The sequence below is a fragment of the Epinephelus moara genome, chromosome 1 (assembly GCF_006386435.1).
Source record: "Epinephelus moara isolate mb chromosome 1, YSFRI_EMoa_1.0, whole genome shotgun sequence".
Classification (NCBI taxonomy): Eukaryota; Metazoa; Chordata; class Actinopteri; order Perciformes; family Serranidae; genus Epinephelus; species Epinephelus moara.
This window is the reverse complement of record NC_065506.1, coordinates 23,712,830-23,729,495: the sequence shown is the minus strand read 5'-3', so window position 1 is coordinate 23,729,495 and position 16,666 is coordinate 23,712,830. Positions and strand designations below refer to the sequence as shown.

Genomic DNA, 16,666 nt, shown 5'->3' with positions numbered 1-16,666 from the left:
CATTTGTTCTTGCTCAGCTGAATCTCCTATATGACTGCTGTAAATTCCCAGACAGTTCAGTGGTATTGAATCCATGCCACTGACCCAGCCAGCTCCCCCCCCCCCCATCATGCTCCACAGCTCCCCTCCTGTTAGGGCCTCGACAGGACGCTCAGAAACCTCATAGCCGGGCCGACCAACTCCTCCCAGCTCAACATGACTTTTTCATTAAGCTGCCAAATTCCTGCACTCCAGTTGGAGGTGATTTATCAACTAGGGGCTTCATTGCAGGTTCATAGGAAACAGACGTAGTCCCTGTCTCATGCATTATTATGTTTTACATTCAGAGTGTGTATGCATGCGTGTGTTTGTGAACCGCAGAGGGTGATGGACTGCGAGTGTACTGTGTCCATACTGTGTTTGTGCTCTTAGCTATAATCCTATGGATAATTCCTGCGGAATCCAGTGGGAATCCATGTTAGATAGAGTTAGTGCTTGTGATGATCAGAGGGGTTTTGCACTCATGGGCCAAGCTATGCTGTTCTCCTAGGCTCTGTGGTATCATTTTGCCTCGGTCCTCCCCGGAATACTGAATGAGCAGGGGGCACCTCACCGATCACTCGTTGGTTTGATCTCTTACCTCGTTCACTGACTCTAAAATGCCCCAGACTGCGTTGGGTCACGGCCAGTGCAGAGATGGTGAAAGTGGAGGTTTACAGGTGTAACCGTTTGACATTGTAGACAGAGCTATGGGGCAGGCAAATTTTGGCTCTGTTGAGGCCATCTTCCTGGCCCGTCAGGTTTATAGTGAATTATGGCCGATTCAGGGGCAGGCGGTCTCAGGTTCACTCCTATATAAACCCTGTGCTTTTTATGGGAAACTATAAAACTCCCAGGATTTTTTTCTACCTCCTGAGACTAGCTTTGAAGTTTCGGTCAGGTGCTGTCATTTTTTTTTTTTTTTTTTTTTTTTCAACTTGTCTTCTTGTAGATTTTTGGAGCCTTGAGTCATTTGTTCAAGACATCTGCTCTGAGTAAAAGCAGTTTGCATGATGGATTTGGTGTTATCTATAACTGAATCTGTCTCTCAGGTTTCTCTCTACCTTAGTTCTGATGCAATATTTGTGCACAGAGGAAAAAGGAGGAGGGCTCCCACAATATCCAGCAACACCTATTCATGACATCATGGATGGCTTAAAACGAGGCGAGAAAGGAGAGCACACAGAGACACAGAGCCTTTTACAATCACCTAATAACTCTATTACACTGAGCTGTGGGGCTCACAAAAAGGAGAGAAAAAAAAAACTCCTATTCCTTTTCCTGGAAGCGGTGTCTTAATGCACATTTTAGGTGTAGAAGTGAGAAATATGAAACCAAAGAGAATGAAACACAATAGCTCAGAAAACCCCATAGCAATATTATAATATTGCCAGAAAATTAAACATTAGGAGAAAGGGACAAGAGCATTTTAGGGAAGCATAATATTGTTATGACTTTTTTTCACCAGCCTGTCAACACCTGATTTAGATGTAATGCGGTTAAATGTCTAATGTTTCCATTGCTTTTACATTTTGCAGCCAGCCAAACAGGCCATCCAGTGCAGGAGGGGGTAGCTCAGTGTCTTCTTGATGAATGCTTTAGTTCTCTGAACCTTTGAACACAGGAAGGTTTATACTCTTAAAATGCAGATCTAGTGATGAAACCTGATCGAAAATACCGATCACAAGCTTTTAGGATTGTTAATGACTTGAGCGTCTTCTCACTGCAAGTAAATATTCATCAGTGCATTTCACCTGGTTAGAAATGGCAGATTAATTTACTATTAAATCTTTCCAATAGTGTTTCCTTGACATGTACATATTAAAAGCATCTATGTTCATCCACAATATTTTGTTGGACATAGATAACACAACATAACATATTCCATCACATTTTGTTCACTCAGCATGCCTCACAGGAGACATGGGCGCCAAGAAGATTAGAGGAAAAAGAGGAAAACTTTTGGTGATTGACATTGATTGCAGCCGCAGAAATCCGCAGCGAGACTCCAGAGTTTGATATTAGGAGCAGCACATGACAGGCATGACACAAGTGGCCATACCGAGTCTGGGGCTTTTATTGTAAACATGCAGAAACAATCAGTGTGATGCTTTAGGATAGTGGTCAATAACTCTGTTGCTCACACCAGGCCCAGCCATATTGTGTTGGCCTTGCATCATTGATTGAGCCATGCAGGAGGTAATTAGACTGGAGCTCTGTGGTGTGACAAGAGGTTGTGGTGGTATGGTGTCACTACGGGGCGTTAGGCATGTGGTGATGCTGCGGAGGGTGGGCTGACGGCTGGACTAGGCCTGCTGTTGAGTCTTGGAGGATGTGCTGGGGTTGACAGGTCAATATCGGTGCTGATTTCTCGTCCTCTGAAGGTTGTCCTCCTGTTGTGGAATGTTCCAGTTTCTCTCAGAGTGTGCTAAATCCCCCTCCTGCCTCACCACCGGCTGACTTTGCCTCTCTTTCTCTATGAGAGAGCGAGGATTTAACTCACCATGATCAATATTTAGTATCCCATGCGTGAAACAAGCAGATGTTTGGAGTTTCCTTTTCAGAGACGGGAGGCTTCTGTTGAGTGAAGGGGATCAATGCTCCCTTCCGTCTGTGAGGCTGTAGACCCACGGCTTCTGAAGGGTGGCTGATGTGATTCCTGCCCGCCCTTGGGCCCCTGAGATTTGCGTGCCTCCCAGGCCTCTCCTGTCCTGTTAGCCCACTGATACAGACACTCACGCAGACAAAGTGCGCAGTCCAAACAGTTGTCCTGAAGTGGAAGAGGTCTGGATGTTAAACAACAGGGCTGTGATTGGGAATTGATTTGTTCATTTGCCAACTGTTTGAGTGAAAGTGAGTCGGTGGTGCCTAGCCAGCTATCTGCCATCTACAATAACCTCTTTCTCTTTCTTTCCCTCTCTCTCTCTTTCTCTGTGTTCCTTCCTTTCTCTATCTCTCTCTGTCTCTCCCTCTCTCTTGCTCTCTACATTCCCTCCCACAGCACCTGCAGCAGCACGAAAACGCGGTGGAGGGTGATGCCTGCTACTACCATTGTGTGCTGTGCAACTACTCGACCAAGGCCAAGCTCAACCTGATCCAGCATGTGCGCTCCATGAAGCACCAGCGCAGTGAGAGCCTCAGGAAGCTTCAGCGCTTGCAGAAGGGCCTGCCAGAGGAGGAGGAAGACCTCAGCTCCATCTTCACCATTCGCAAATGCCCTTCCTCGGATACAGGTCAGAACCTGCCCCTGTGGCCTTTTTCTTAGTATCTCTTTATGTGCCTGTCTTCCTTTTACTCTCTCCACCTCTGCTGCTCTGTCTCTTGTACACATAAACACACATTCATCTGATCCACTGATATGCCTGAGCTGTCAAATGTGGGTTCACAATTTGTCACTCTCTTGCTTTTACACTTACCTTCCCATAGAAGTGGGTTTTTGTGTGGGATACAGCCATAATTGAAAAACAGAAGTATTAAACTCAAATATACATCACTATTTTTAGATAGGAAGAATAGTACAGCACACCACTCAGTATGACTTATACATTGACAGAGCTGAGTCACTTTGTAACTAAAAAGAGAAGAGGTGTTCCCATTTAAAGATAAAATAAAAAGATTCCTGGGGGAATGTCCCTCCATCTAAATAAAAAAAACTTTATTTTTCAAATGTGTTTTTGATATTGATATAATTTTAGGTCGATATCATTTCCACAATAATATTCCTGCCCTCAGCAGTGAAAGCCGAGATCCCTGTTAATGGGAGCTGTCCCTTTTTTTAGCTATCAAAGACATATTGAGACCGAGCATTAAGGCCAGAGAAGGAGGAGCCCAGCAACAGCAGCAGCTGCAACAACAACAAGAACACCACAAAACAGACACAGCTACAACAACAGTAGCACGACTGAAACAAAGTGCCTCGGCTGCTCATTTATTATGGACTGATTAGGAAGAGTGAGCTGTGGTCAATTAACACTCTTTCTTAGCAGAGATTTGGTTTTCCAATCACTTTAACTCCTGTGCCCTGACAAAGGGGCTCTATTGTGTGTCCCTCCAAGAGGGAGCCATTACTTCCCTCGCACACATACTAGCTGTCTGTGTTATGCAGGGGGAAAAAAAGGCCAGCCTGTGAAGATGCTTTGTTCCAAGGAGGCAGGGATAATGAAGCCAGCGGCCGGGAAATTGCGCAAAAGGCAGTCACAGATCTGAAGCAAATCATTAGAGAACATATTTAGCTGAGCAATTAGGGACAATTAAGCTTTCTGCTCGCTGCACTCCAAATATGTTAATGACTACAGTACAGTGGACAGCGAACATGCAAAGGCAAGAGGAAGGGCCATTTAGGTTAAAAGGGTTGGGGGTTGGGAATTTACTTCTGTGTGTTCAGACAGGAGGAGTTGTTGTGCTGTTTGCAAATAAGTGTGTTTCTCTCCCTTTTTCTTTTTAGCAGATGTTGTGTTTATCAATCCCCTTTTTTCTCTGTTAACCTTTGATGTGCAGGATGCCCATGTTTATGCCAGGGTGAGGGATCCGAGCTTTAGGTTAGGTAATGGGCCCCTGCAGTGGGGCTGTGTGTGGGTAGTATCATTACACAGATAGAGACACACGTAGACGGCAGTTACTCCCCTGCAGAGCTTCATCAAATTACAATAACCCTCACTTACTTAGCAGACCACTAGTATCTAACAAAATGTAAAAGGCTTTTTTTTGTTTCACTAATTATAAGCCCTCATAGGGAAAATTCATTCTGCTCTTTTACAAAGAGCAGCAGACAGATAAGCACAGAAACACCAGATCGGTAATTATGACCTGTTATTGTTTAGATCTTAGTCATTGTTTTCAATCCGACACCACCTCCATTTGTTTCTTTTTCAAATGTTATGAGGTGTGGAAAAAATAAAATCTCGATCAATTTACCTCAATAATGATCATACCGCTTTGTCATTAGCTCTAAAATTGCTGACTCCACACCTCTCACTTCTACTATTTCACACCCCAGATGCCTTGTTCCAACAGCCTCAGCTGCACCGGTCCACCTCACAGCCCCACCCCTCCACCAGGGCTGAACCATTCCCTCCCAGTGTAATATTTAATTTCCTCCTCGCTAGCTCTTCTGTGGCACAGGGCTCTTTTTTGTGGTTGAGGCAGGGTTGCTAAAGTGGTGGAACGTTCCCTGGCTTGTTAAAACAAAGTTGCCCCTGGATTTCTGGGTCACCTAGACAGTAATTCCCCTGCCTGCTGCTGTTCTGTGATCCTGTGAGTGGGTCTCTGCTGGCGTTAGGTGCTGGAGTTATAGCCTGCCTGGGATTTTTTTGCAAAACATATGAAGCCTTCTCCACGCCCTCCCCAAAATTTTACACTTAACAACGTTTCATATTAATGCCCCTTATGTGGATGCAGCAGACTGCAGGGATTCGATGCCACATATCTCCTCTGGGCTCGATGTCCGAGGAGAGCAAGGGCAGCAGATTTGAGGTTTCTTTCCAATTAGACTAACACAGGGATAAAAGGCTTGCATTGTTTTAATTCTTGCTCATACTGAAAATGTGCTGCTTAGGCATGTTTCTCCGTGGCCCCGCCTCCATTTGTCTTCTTTAACCCTTTATCTGTGGGGGAAACAAAGGGGGCCGCAGAGGGACCCCAGTCCCACACAGCTGCCCCGAATACAGAGCTCACTGACTAAAGCTCAGCACTGACTTGAACCAATGTCTGCACCAGTGCTAGCCCTCTAGTTTTAAGGATAGCAGCTCATTACCAGGTGGCAGGTAGACACAAAAAATAGAAAAGAGAGACATGTGTGTGACAGAGAAGGCGAGAGGAAAATGTTAAAACTCCCATGAAGCATTCACTTGTGAGGACAGCTGGTTTGACAGCATGAGGACAAAATATATTTTAGGTTTAGTGGTTACAGAGGAAAGGTAAAACTGAGTGCCATGTTGGTGTCAAGTGTAGGGGTTAATGGTGACTGCTGACAGCGTAAAGCATTGAGATGTATGTGCATGAGAGAGACCGATATATGGAGAACAAGGGAAAGTGGCGAGGAACAGAAGCAAAAAGAAGTGGGGGAGACAATTTTGGGGAGGTTGCGTGTGAGAGCTAGTGTGACACTTGAGCGTGTGATGACCCTATTTCCTATGAATGATGTTCACCAGGGCATATAACTCAATGACACATTGAGGTTTCTCATTTCTTAACATTTAATCGACTAAAGTTATTTTTTGAGCATAGAACAGAATGAGATCATGCCTTTAAAAAGGGCAAAGTTAAATTGCACTGAAGGGTGGATGCCCTTCTGCGAGGAATGTTTGCTTTGGTTTTTGTGTGTGTGTGTGTGTGTGTGTGTGTATAAGAGGGACAGAGAGAGAGGGGCAGAGAGAGATGCAGACGAAAACATTTTATAAGAGTAAAACATTTGTATTTTTCTGTGGTGGTTTACGTGTGTGCGTTTCTACGCATGTGTATGGAGGAGGCAGAGATGGAGAACAAACGTGGCTGACAGTGTGGATTAGCTCCTGCTGTAAATCTGCCTCAGTCACAGATGGCAGGCCCTTGATCGCTGGGCTGTGACGGCTTGGCTCTCATCGCAGGAGGAAATCCCTGTCTGTGAGTCTAGGAGGCTGGGAAGGAGAAGGCTGGGGCCGGGGCCGCCTGGGCAGCCACCAGTCATTGTCTCCCGTCTGTGTAGACATACAGGCCCTGGGTATTCAAGGGCGAAGACTGGTTTGGGGAGGGGGTCATCCCACTTTAACTCTGCAGTTGTTTCACCCAGCACACAGTGAGAGCTTGTAAGTGGAACTTAAGCCTCCAGTTTAGATCAGCGTTACTTTTAATGACCAGTTTGAGAAACTGGGCAGGGGGAGCTGTGTGCATTATTAAATGGAAATGAGACGAAAGGATGCATACAAATTACTGCATAATAGTGGTATCCAAAATGAGATCCATTGCTTGTTTCGCTAAAAGGGGTGCGCTTTCAGGGTCACACACCTAATAGTAAGGCCTGTCCTGACAACAGAGGCATTTCTCTTCCCTCCCCACATTGCCTCCCTCTCCCTCTCCACCTCATGCATAATTCTTGAGACACTCTGGAAAAAGCTGGAAAATGGGCTGTGACATGGAAAAATGCACTAATAAAGCAAATAGAGAAAAGTCACTCATATTTTAGGATTTGCACAGCACCTTGCAGCTCACATCGAGATTCAGTGATGGCAGAGCGCTTGTGTCGACGTGCAGTCTGTCAAAATTACTGTTCCAAATATCTAATATGCATTATATTGAACCTTGCCTTCATCCTTTTGCCTTATCCTCTGCTACCAACAACATATTAAAAGGGCTTTTCTCTCCCTTGCTATCATGCTCTATCATGCCCTATCATGCCCTGCTATCTGCATGTCCGGTAGCTAAGCTAAAGCTGCTAAAGCCAGGTAAAATCAGAGGTGAGCCAGGCCACGCTCTGATGGCATGCAAGGGCCATGGTCTGAGCTTTTGCTCCCTAAGGGCAAGAGCAAAACAGACGGTAGCCATTTCTGGAATGTCCTCCTTTATTCATGCTTGTTAAAATGCAAAGTAAACCTTTCCAGAAACAGGATATTGTAGCCCCTAACCACCAGACCCTTTCTACATGCCACATTATGGCCAATCTGAAAGTAAGTTGTATAGACAGACACTGCTGCAATGCGCTTTTAATAAAGGCTGTTATTGCCCTGGTGATGCAGAGTGGATATGAGGATGAGGACTATGCAGGCCTGGATGAGTAGGGCCCCAGAGGGCCCGCAGCTCAGTCAGGCCTCCGTCAGTCGCCTGCCTTCTAATCCTTGTCCGAAGGGCATCGAGGCAGCATAGGAAATTGTTTGCTGTCCGCAGAACGTGCCAGGAAATTCATAAATACATTACTTTTCATTTTGAAAATATTACAAAAGACTAGACGTTTATTAAAAAGCCAAAATGATGGCTTTATAGATTTTCCAGTTGTGTATCAGTATTCATATGACCCTGCTGCTGTAACTAACACAAGCAAGTCTTTTCTTTCCCTTTGCCCCCTGCTTTATGGACAAGTTCGGTATGAATTCCTCTGCTGGCTTATCCTGTAATAGCAAATTGACCAGAAAGCCACCACGCTATTCTGGGATGGGCTGTGAATAAAAATGTCTTCTGTCCAGATTTTTACTACCTCTCCTGACTGAACCCTCGTTCTGTAAATACTGGTTAGCTTTGCCCCCAGGCTGGAAGGCGGGTAAAGTCTGGGTCCTGGTTGTGCCAGCCTGTCCAATAGATCTGGCTTAGAGGAGAACAGGGGCAGCATAAATGTCAGAGATGAGTGTTGATACACAGAGAGAAATAGAGGATAAGAAAAGTGATAAATTAAATGAGGACAAGTTGAGTCATGCAAAAACAACAAAAGCGATAGCCTCTCCAAATCAGGACATGAACCTTTTTTAATGCAGTATTTTGGGATGTTTACGCATGCTGAGTTCACCTTGTGTGTGCCCTGCATGTTTTATGCCCTGTGTGCGATTTCACTGTCAGTTATGTCATGTGGGTGTAAATATGCGCCAGATTTTATTTTGCAAACTCGCATACCCATAAATGAGCACGCACATAGGTGTCCGCTTTGAGAATCAGGCCATGCGTGGGTGCGAGAGGCTCTCCCTGTCATCAAGCCCATTTTCAGAGGAGACTGGCAGCACATTATAATATTGGTTTCCCTCTCTCTTGTCATTACCAGACACTCTCCTTGAAAGCTGATCCAAAAGATAGACAGTCCATCAGGAGACAGTCATCTCATTTGTACTTACTAAACGTGTTAATGAGTTCTATTTTCAGGCCTAGAGGCTTTGCTGCTGGATATTGGAGCAGAGGTGGCGATCGGTGGTGTGAGGTGCTGCATCGCAGGATCAGGAGTTAGCACGGAGGGAGGGGAAGGAGGTAATGCAGTAGCCCTGCTGCCCCTCATGTCACTCACACGCAGTGACCACAGCCTCCGCAGGGGCTGTCAGTCAGGGCCAAGGGCGGGAAGTCTGTGGTTACAGACAGACACAGCCAGTGGAGGAGAGAATAGATTAGGTGCCAAAGACATAATGGTTGTGATGGGTTTAATTATAGCAGCAGTCATGTCAGTGCCATACAGGTGCATGAGATGAAGGAGAAACAAGTCAATTTAGGACAGAGGAGCATGACAGTTTCTACTCTTTAATGACTGATTTATGTGATATGTGTTTGATAGAGCTCGGGACAAATATATAGTTTGATTATCATGTCCAAAATATTTCCAATACAGTCATGGGTATGTGTGAAACGCATAAGTGACTGACTTTTCTTATTAGAGAATATTATGCAGGGTCCTGTCAACACATACTTGCACAAATGCGTCTCCACAAGTCAAACTAACACGACTCCACTGACTCTTTTAATATGATTACAGTTACAAAGAGCCAGTTGTGTCTGTCCCTCATTATCAAATCCACTTTGGTTGATTGTCTTTGTCAAAGAATGCAAACCCAGCACATTCTATACACTTGTTGTTAAAATAACTTGCATGTGGTAGCAATACAGCGCAGATACCGTTCCTCTCATTTGCCTTTTTTTTTTTAGTGGTAATATGTAGTAGTTGTAATATTTTATTTTTCACAAGTTTTCTGCACGCTCCTTACTTGAACTTCTCCTGAAGGCACACACTGTCTTCTTACATCCAGCATGTTCTCATCTATGATATTGATTGTAGTGCAAGTGTATGCCAGGTAGTCTAGGAACCAGAACCAATAAATTGTTAAACACTTAGATTGCTTCATTTGTTACTATGTTTTGGTATTGGGCAAACAGTGCTGCTCGCTGTCAGAATTAGGCAGCTCAATTTGACCATAGGCAGCATCAGAGAAGAAACGGGGGTAAAGTTTGGCAACTATCGAGTCAAGGCAAGGAAAGTTTTATTTAGCCATTTTTAATAAGGCTGTTTGTGCCCCCCAGAGAGAGCTGGTGGATCAAAGGGCATGATCTGTGCTATGGATGAGTTCACCCTGGGTCCAGCCGAGACGATAGGCCTCGCTGACAGCAAAACAAAACCAGAGAGTGAAGGATGCCCTATCCAGCAGCAATGTTGCCCTCACACTCCGAAGGCTCCATTAGAATAAAGGCAGATGAAACAAAGAATGGCTGAAAGCACAGATGTTGTGATTCATTATCCACTCTCTGATAGATACTGTAGGCAAGAGCAGTGAACAGAGTGTGTTTAAGTGTAGGTGTGTAACTGCACATGTGTATGTTGCTTAATGTGCGAATGCGCGTTACGTTGGGTTCATCTGAAGATCCTTACAGACAAAAAAACCTCTACAGACACATGCGGTATATACACGAAACAGACACGCGTCCATGTTTTGAGTGCATTAGCAAAAAGAGTCCCCCACCCCCCCCCGGTGCCTCAACCTCACCAACTAAAAGCAGCCAGGCAGATGGCAGCAATGAGAGAAGTGCAGAAATAATTCAATAGTGAACCTTTCTAACCTTTACCTGTGGGCGTGAGCACCAGTCATTGATTCACATTGTGCTTGACAGTACACTACACACCACCTGAGGAGGGTGAGAGGAGGGCGGATGAAGAGAAATGGATGGGTTTGGTGAAAAACACGAAAGGATAATATGAGTGGGAGGGAGGCTCCACTGTATGTCAGTGATGGTGGTGTGTGACATTAGGGGGAACTTTCCACAGATGGATATTGGGAATTATTCTGGATTTGTCTAGTTTCCACAAATAATGTCCACCTTGCCCCCATGTAGCTGCGTATCAGCAGGCAGACAGAAATTCTCACACCACGTTGAGTTTGGTACCACCAGAGTGTAGTCTACAGTACGCTGCCATTGATTACAAAGCACTTCCAGGTCTGAGGCCTGTGTCTGCTTACCTCCGTAGAATTATCCCGTAAACCCGACACACAGTAAGACAGCGGTTATCTCAGGATAAGTGGTGTGAAGAACACCGTGGTTGATGAGCAGAGCACACTCAGTACAGGGTCTCTTGCTGTGTGGTGGCTACTGACTGAGCAGTTATCCTGTGAAGGCACTATTTGTTAAAGTAAGGAAGTCTGGAGGGAAGATATGCCCGACAGCCCGACCCTGTTTAGCCAGATGTGATCGCCTGCCCAGTGACACTCTCAGACAAAATAGCATTTGTTTTGTGACAATCTTGGACATTCTTGCTGTTTGACTCAGTCAGATTTATGGTGTCCCTCCTGGTCCAACTTATGGTCTATCTCTTTTTCTTTGTCTGGCTGGAAACGCTCCTCTGTCGCTGCTGTTTTATAAGTTTGGCCGTGGATGTGCTCTTCCTGCTGTCCGTTTGGAGTAAAGGCGCTTGGATGAGCATAGTGATGGATGATATTTACGTAAGGGAAAATGAATGAGGAGCCAGGCATTTACACTGTAAATGCACACTGAAGAGATAAAGTTCCACCGCGGCCATAGAGAGGGGAAAGGAGTTTTAGTGCAACAATGTGAATTCAACCAATTACTCCCAAAAAAAACAGCTTTTTTAAGCAATATCTGAAGTTTGGACTATAATAAAACCCTTTCAAATACCATCAGGGAATGTTTATGTGCTAGCAATACTGTTTAATTACTCACTCCCCATAGATCTGCCTGTGTTTGGCAAGACGTGCGCCCTCTGACACAGACATGGATAGTAAAGAAATAAAAGTTTGCACATGTTTATTCCTGTTTGACAGACTTAACAGTGCTTATTTCAAACTGAAAACAACAAAGTACAGGAAAAAGAGTGCTTTACTTGTTGTGCTGGCAAAACAAGTGTCTTTCTAATACAAAATAAGAAAAAGCCTTTTGTACTTTTCTTGCATGTTTATTTGTGGAATCCCTTAATACTGTTTTAAAGAGTTCTCTTCACACACACACTGTATACAGCAATAAGAGAGAGAAGTCAAACAAGTTGGAAACAGCAGAAAAACCCACCCTGACCAATTTGAAGCATTAAGATGAATAATCCACTGTTTAGAAAGCAAGCAAAGGTCAATTTTCATGCTGCTTGCTCAGTAAGCATACAGGAGAGCATATCGAGTCAATTCAGCTGCACTGCACAGTCAAGGGGGGAAGGACATGCAATTTCAGGTCCTTTTTTCTGCATTAGTCGGCTATGTTGGACCGAGTGCTGCTATAAAAAGGTTTTCCAGTTTCCACTCAGAAGGCAGATGTTTTTTTTTTTAAGTTATAATATTTTAATGATATATGTGCACTTGAATAGCCAGTTTGAAAGAAGTACATTGATGTTTGTCCAGAAATAGTCAGGTGTGTAATCTGAAAGGATAAGACAGAGCAACAGCCATTTTAAAAGAAAGAAGGAAAGCAAAAATATAAATATTCATTGTGCTGTACTGTAATTTAGCTGTTTGTCTTTTTTTTTCATTAAGTTGAGGTACTATGGCACATGATCATTTGTGCATATTCAGAGTTGTTACTGTCTCAAGAGGACCTTGTGTTGTCTTGCAGCAGGACACACATCATCCTTGGGTTGCATGGGAACATAAAATCTGGTTGAAAATCTCCTCTTTAAGAAAAAAAAAATCCAGTTTTTCAGTGAATATTACTAAAGAAATTGCTTGATGGCTGGCAGTGCTCCTGAAATGAGTTTCTCTCATGTATATGGTGAATATTTCAAGCACTTGGGAAAGCTGAGATGGGGCGCATATTTGTGTGTGAGCTGTAGAGTGGAGAACACAGTGGACGTGTTTGAATCCATGTCACAAGTCGTTGTCAGTCTAACAGACAGGCCAGCACTCTGAGGCTTACTCGATTTAAAGTGGCACGGGGGCCAGTACGGCAGCCAGAATTAGGAAAAATGGGCTGTGTTTTTGTCATGTTAAACCGGGCAAAAAAAAAATCTAATTGGGTGGGGGAGAGGGAATGGCAATACCTTCTTTGTTTAAGGGCCCTCTGCAGTCACTTTGCAGGACCCATTGTTGCATTGACCACAATAGCATTAGTTTGTGCTCTTGTTCTGTGCTCTTCTTTTCTCTGGCTCTGTGCAGTCAGCTCCTGTCCGTTCCACTCTGTCTCCACGCTTCACTTCCACCCTCCACCAGTGCTCGGGAAGGGGACTCAGAAACATGCCCCCCATCATGATTACCTCAACCTCACTCTCCTATCCTGCATTATCCCACCATCACCATCACCATCACCATCCTCAATCCTTCCTGTCCTGCTTTCTTATCCACACTATTAAAAAGATACAGATAGAAGAGGAAAGGCACACTTTTTTTTCCTGCTTTGTCTGTAGTCCGGTTTTGCCCCGAGAAGAGAATCTTTATATTCTTGTTATCAGTTTTAAAGAATCCAATCATTTAATGAGAAATTATTAAAATTGATTGCTCCATCAGTTCACACACAAAGTATTGCCATTTCAAATGTGCAATAGATAATTTGTACTCGTGAAAATAAACTTATTTTCTAGCATCATAGAATAATAATGGAACAATTATTCCTTAAGTATTTTTTGTTGCCATGTGTCAGTGTCACTCAGTACAGTAGCAGCTGCTAATCTAACTGACTCTGATCACTGAACAGACCTTGACAGCCATGTAAATCTGAAAATGACTTTCAATGGGCAATTATTGCAGTATACCCCAGTACTTATAATGATTCTTCTCAAGCGAAAGGGATTTTTTTATTCTTTTTCTCTCAAGATAGGGACAGTCTTTAAATCAGTATTTGAGCCATACAACAAAGAGGAGCACTTACCTTTCATGGTGTCTTCTCAGAGCGATTCTTATGTTGCTTGGTGACCAAGCCTGCTACTTATAGTGGATTGTCATGCACAAGAAGCAGTGATGGCCTTGGTGTGATTTTGAAAGTGGATCTAAACCCTTTTTAAACATTTCTGAATTTGTGTGTCTTTTAGAATATGGTATAATCAGCAGCAGGCAAGCTAATCACCAGAGTAATTGTTGGCATTGTACGTCTCTGCAGACCATGGATCTGTAACATTTGTACATTATTTCATATGGTTAAGGTGTGGTTATGGTTAGGTCCAAAAACACTTGGTTATGATTAGGAAAAGATTGTGTTTTGGTGGCACAATCACAGCTGAATATGCCACCAATATCTCACTAAAGAAAAAACAGTTTTGTTGTTTACTGGTCTCTGCAGCTTGTCAGCCATCCCGCCCAGGTGCCACGCCATCCACCATCCCATCCACCTCCCGATGAGAGACTCAGCTCAAATACATGCAATCTTACCTACGTCTCTTTAGAAACTGCGATATGATACATATGAAACATACAAATGTAACATATCCGTGGTTTGCAGAAATGCACAGTGCCCACATTTTCTTCTGATGACTGGGCCACAGCATGCGAATAAATGAGGCATCTCTGTATTAGGACCTAGCTTATCCACTACCTCCAGCAAATCCATGTGCAAATTGTATAACAACTAACCTCAGTATATTTAGTGCACTGTTAATGGCCCTCTGCCTTGTGAAGGTGTAATCATGCGTGATAAAAACCGGCCCCAAGTTACTAACCTAGGAGCAATCTTGTGTGCATTTAAAGTGTCCTTTTTTTGTTACAAAGGTCATTCATAACTTGGTCGCGTTGTTGATGTACAGTGAGAGATATTGATTGATTAATGCATTAAGTGCTCACAATCCATTAGGTTCTGTGAAAGGGACTGGAGCGAAGACTTGCTCTTTCTCTCACTATGTATTTTCACCTCTCCCTGTTGTTCAAAGGGCATCATTTTTTGCTGGCAAAGTTTAAGGGACAAAAGCCCGAATATCTGCCAAGTAATGCATTCAAAAGAACATTGCTTCTCATAAGTGTCAGTTCAATTACTCTGAAAAGCTTGACAAGGAACTGCTCTTACATTAGCCTGCTGCTCATCCTGACCCAAAAAGAATATGTTGTTCATAGTCACTTACTGTAAAACAAGGATACTACCGCATCTGACTGTATGAAAAAGATTTACTGTCCTCTGTGTGATGCAGAGAAAGTGAGATGTTTATTTTGAACATACAGTTACAAAATTATGCCATCTGTCACTTCTCATTGCTATCACAACGACTGCCGCTCATTTGAGGAGCAGCAGTGGACCATAAGTCAAATTCAGTGATGACAAGGAGCATTATTTTCAACCTTGCAACTCTTTTGAGCTGATTTTGTCAATTCGTTGACTAAATAAGAGCAGACACAGATATGCCTTTATTTTCCCAGACTTTGTGTGCCTTCTCAGGATGGTTTCCAGAACCAGCGAGAGCAAGGGCCACGGGGTTACTGCCTTACTACTTAGTGACAAGAAATAGGAGACCTTTATCGCCTGGGCCCTACACAGGGAAGCCTGTGAAAGGGGCCTGAGAGTCAGTCATTACCTTAGAAACATGGGCTGCATTAGAGATTCATAACAGTGTGCCATCTCTGCACCTTTCATCTCCACCAGGGCCAGCTCCATTAGGATCTTTTATCTTTGTGCTGATGGCTGCTCTTGATAATGGGGCTGCCGAGAAATCCCAAAAAGTAAAGACTCAACTCTGACACTATTGGCCCTCCCTTTCTTCCAGTAGAGTAGTACATCAGAGTACAGTAGAACATATATACACTCTTATTTGCAGTCTTGAAACCAAGATTTGCTCGATTTTTTTTTCTTTTTAGACGTTTTCCTCAAGAAGTTGGTATCCATTACTGAGGATTAGTTAATGGTTTGTGGTTTCACTACACCAAAGATGATGCTGTCCCTCTCATGTCTCACCACCTTTGACACTGCAGTCTGATCATGCTGTTGACGATGCAAGAAAAATGAATATCATTTTTGCATTTTGCATTTCCTTTTTTAACACGAGCTATAAGTCAGTGTGCCCCTGCTACCCACATGACTGCCGAAGTTTTGTAAGGTTAAGGATTAGTAAAAATATTGGCATTCTTCCTGCTGATGCCCCCATGAAAATGCATTAACAATATCCCATGCAAAGCCTCATTGAAAACTTTGCTTTTGGGCAGACAAACACAACTGCGTAATGGTATAGTAATTCATGCAAGCCAATGTTTTTCAAATGTTACAGTAATTATGAAAAATATTCTTACTTTTCCCCTACATAGCCGCAGCAGAGCAAATCTCATTTCCAAGGCAAAGCGGCGAAGGAACACACTGAATAATCATTGTGTTTAATGCTCTGGTCATAATCCCAGGTTTTATGATGGTTTTCTAATGATTTTCTAATGATGTTAAATATTAGTAGAGAGTACAGCCATAATTTGAACACAGCGGTCGTTTTTTCAATGCTCTATCAGCACACCCGATTGCAACTACAATGAATATTGCACTGGGAATGAGATTTAAGAGCCATCCCTTTTGGTGTTTTATTTTGCCGTCTCCCCATCTGCCATAAATCCTCATTGCTGTGTGCTTGAAGCCTCCGCCCTTGCCTGCTTTCCCCAGGTGGGAATACAATTAGGTGCAGGGGCCATTTCATTCAGTGCCACTGTCTGTCCACTGCAGTCATTCGTAAAAAACGCCGGAGCTGTCCCAGTGGAGAAAACAGTGGACTCCTGGGAAATATAAAAAACAAGGAAAGAGAAGGGAGAGACACAGAGAAGAAAATAGTGGATAGATGAGCACAAAGACGGGAAAAATCTCCAGAATTGCTGTCAGAGGAGATACAAGC

At 43.6% G+C, this 16,666-nt stretch overlaps 1 protein-coding gene across 7 annotated transcripts in view; it reads left to right on the top strand.

Moving 5' to 3' along the window:
* The window catches only part of zfhx3b (zinc finger homeobox 3b), a 143,131-nt gene that overhangs the window by 77,586 nt on the left and 48,879 nt on the right, over positions 1-16,666 (top strand). For all 7 annotated transcript variants that reach the window (XM_050058033.1, XM_050058204.1, XM_050058117.1 and 4 more), the window contains exon 5: positions 3,020-3,251. In XM_050058033.1, the coding sequence (XP_049913990.1) occupies positions 3,020-3,251 (232 nt within the window). The remainder of the gene's footprint in view (positions 1-3,019; positions 3,252-16,666) is intronic.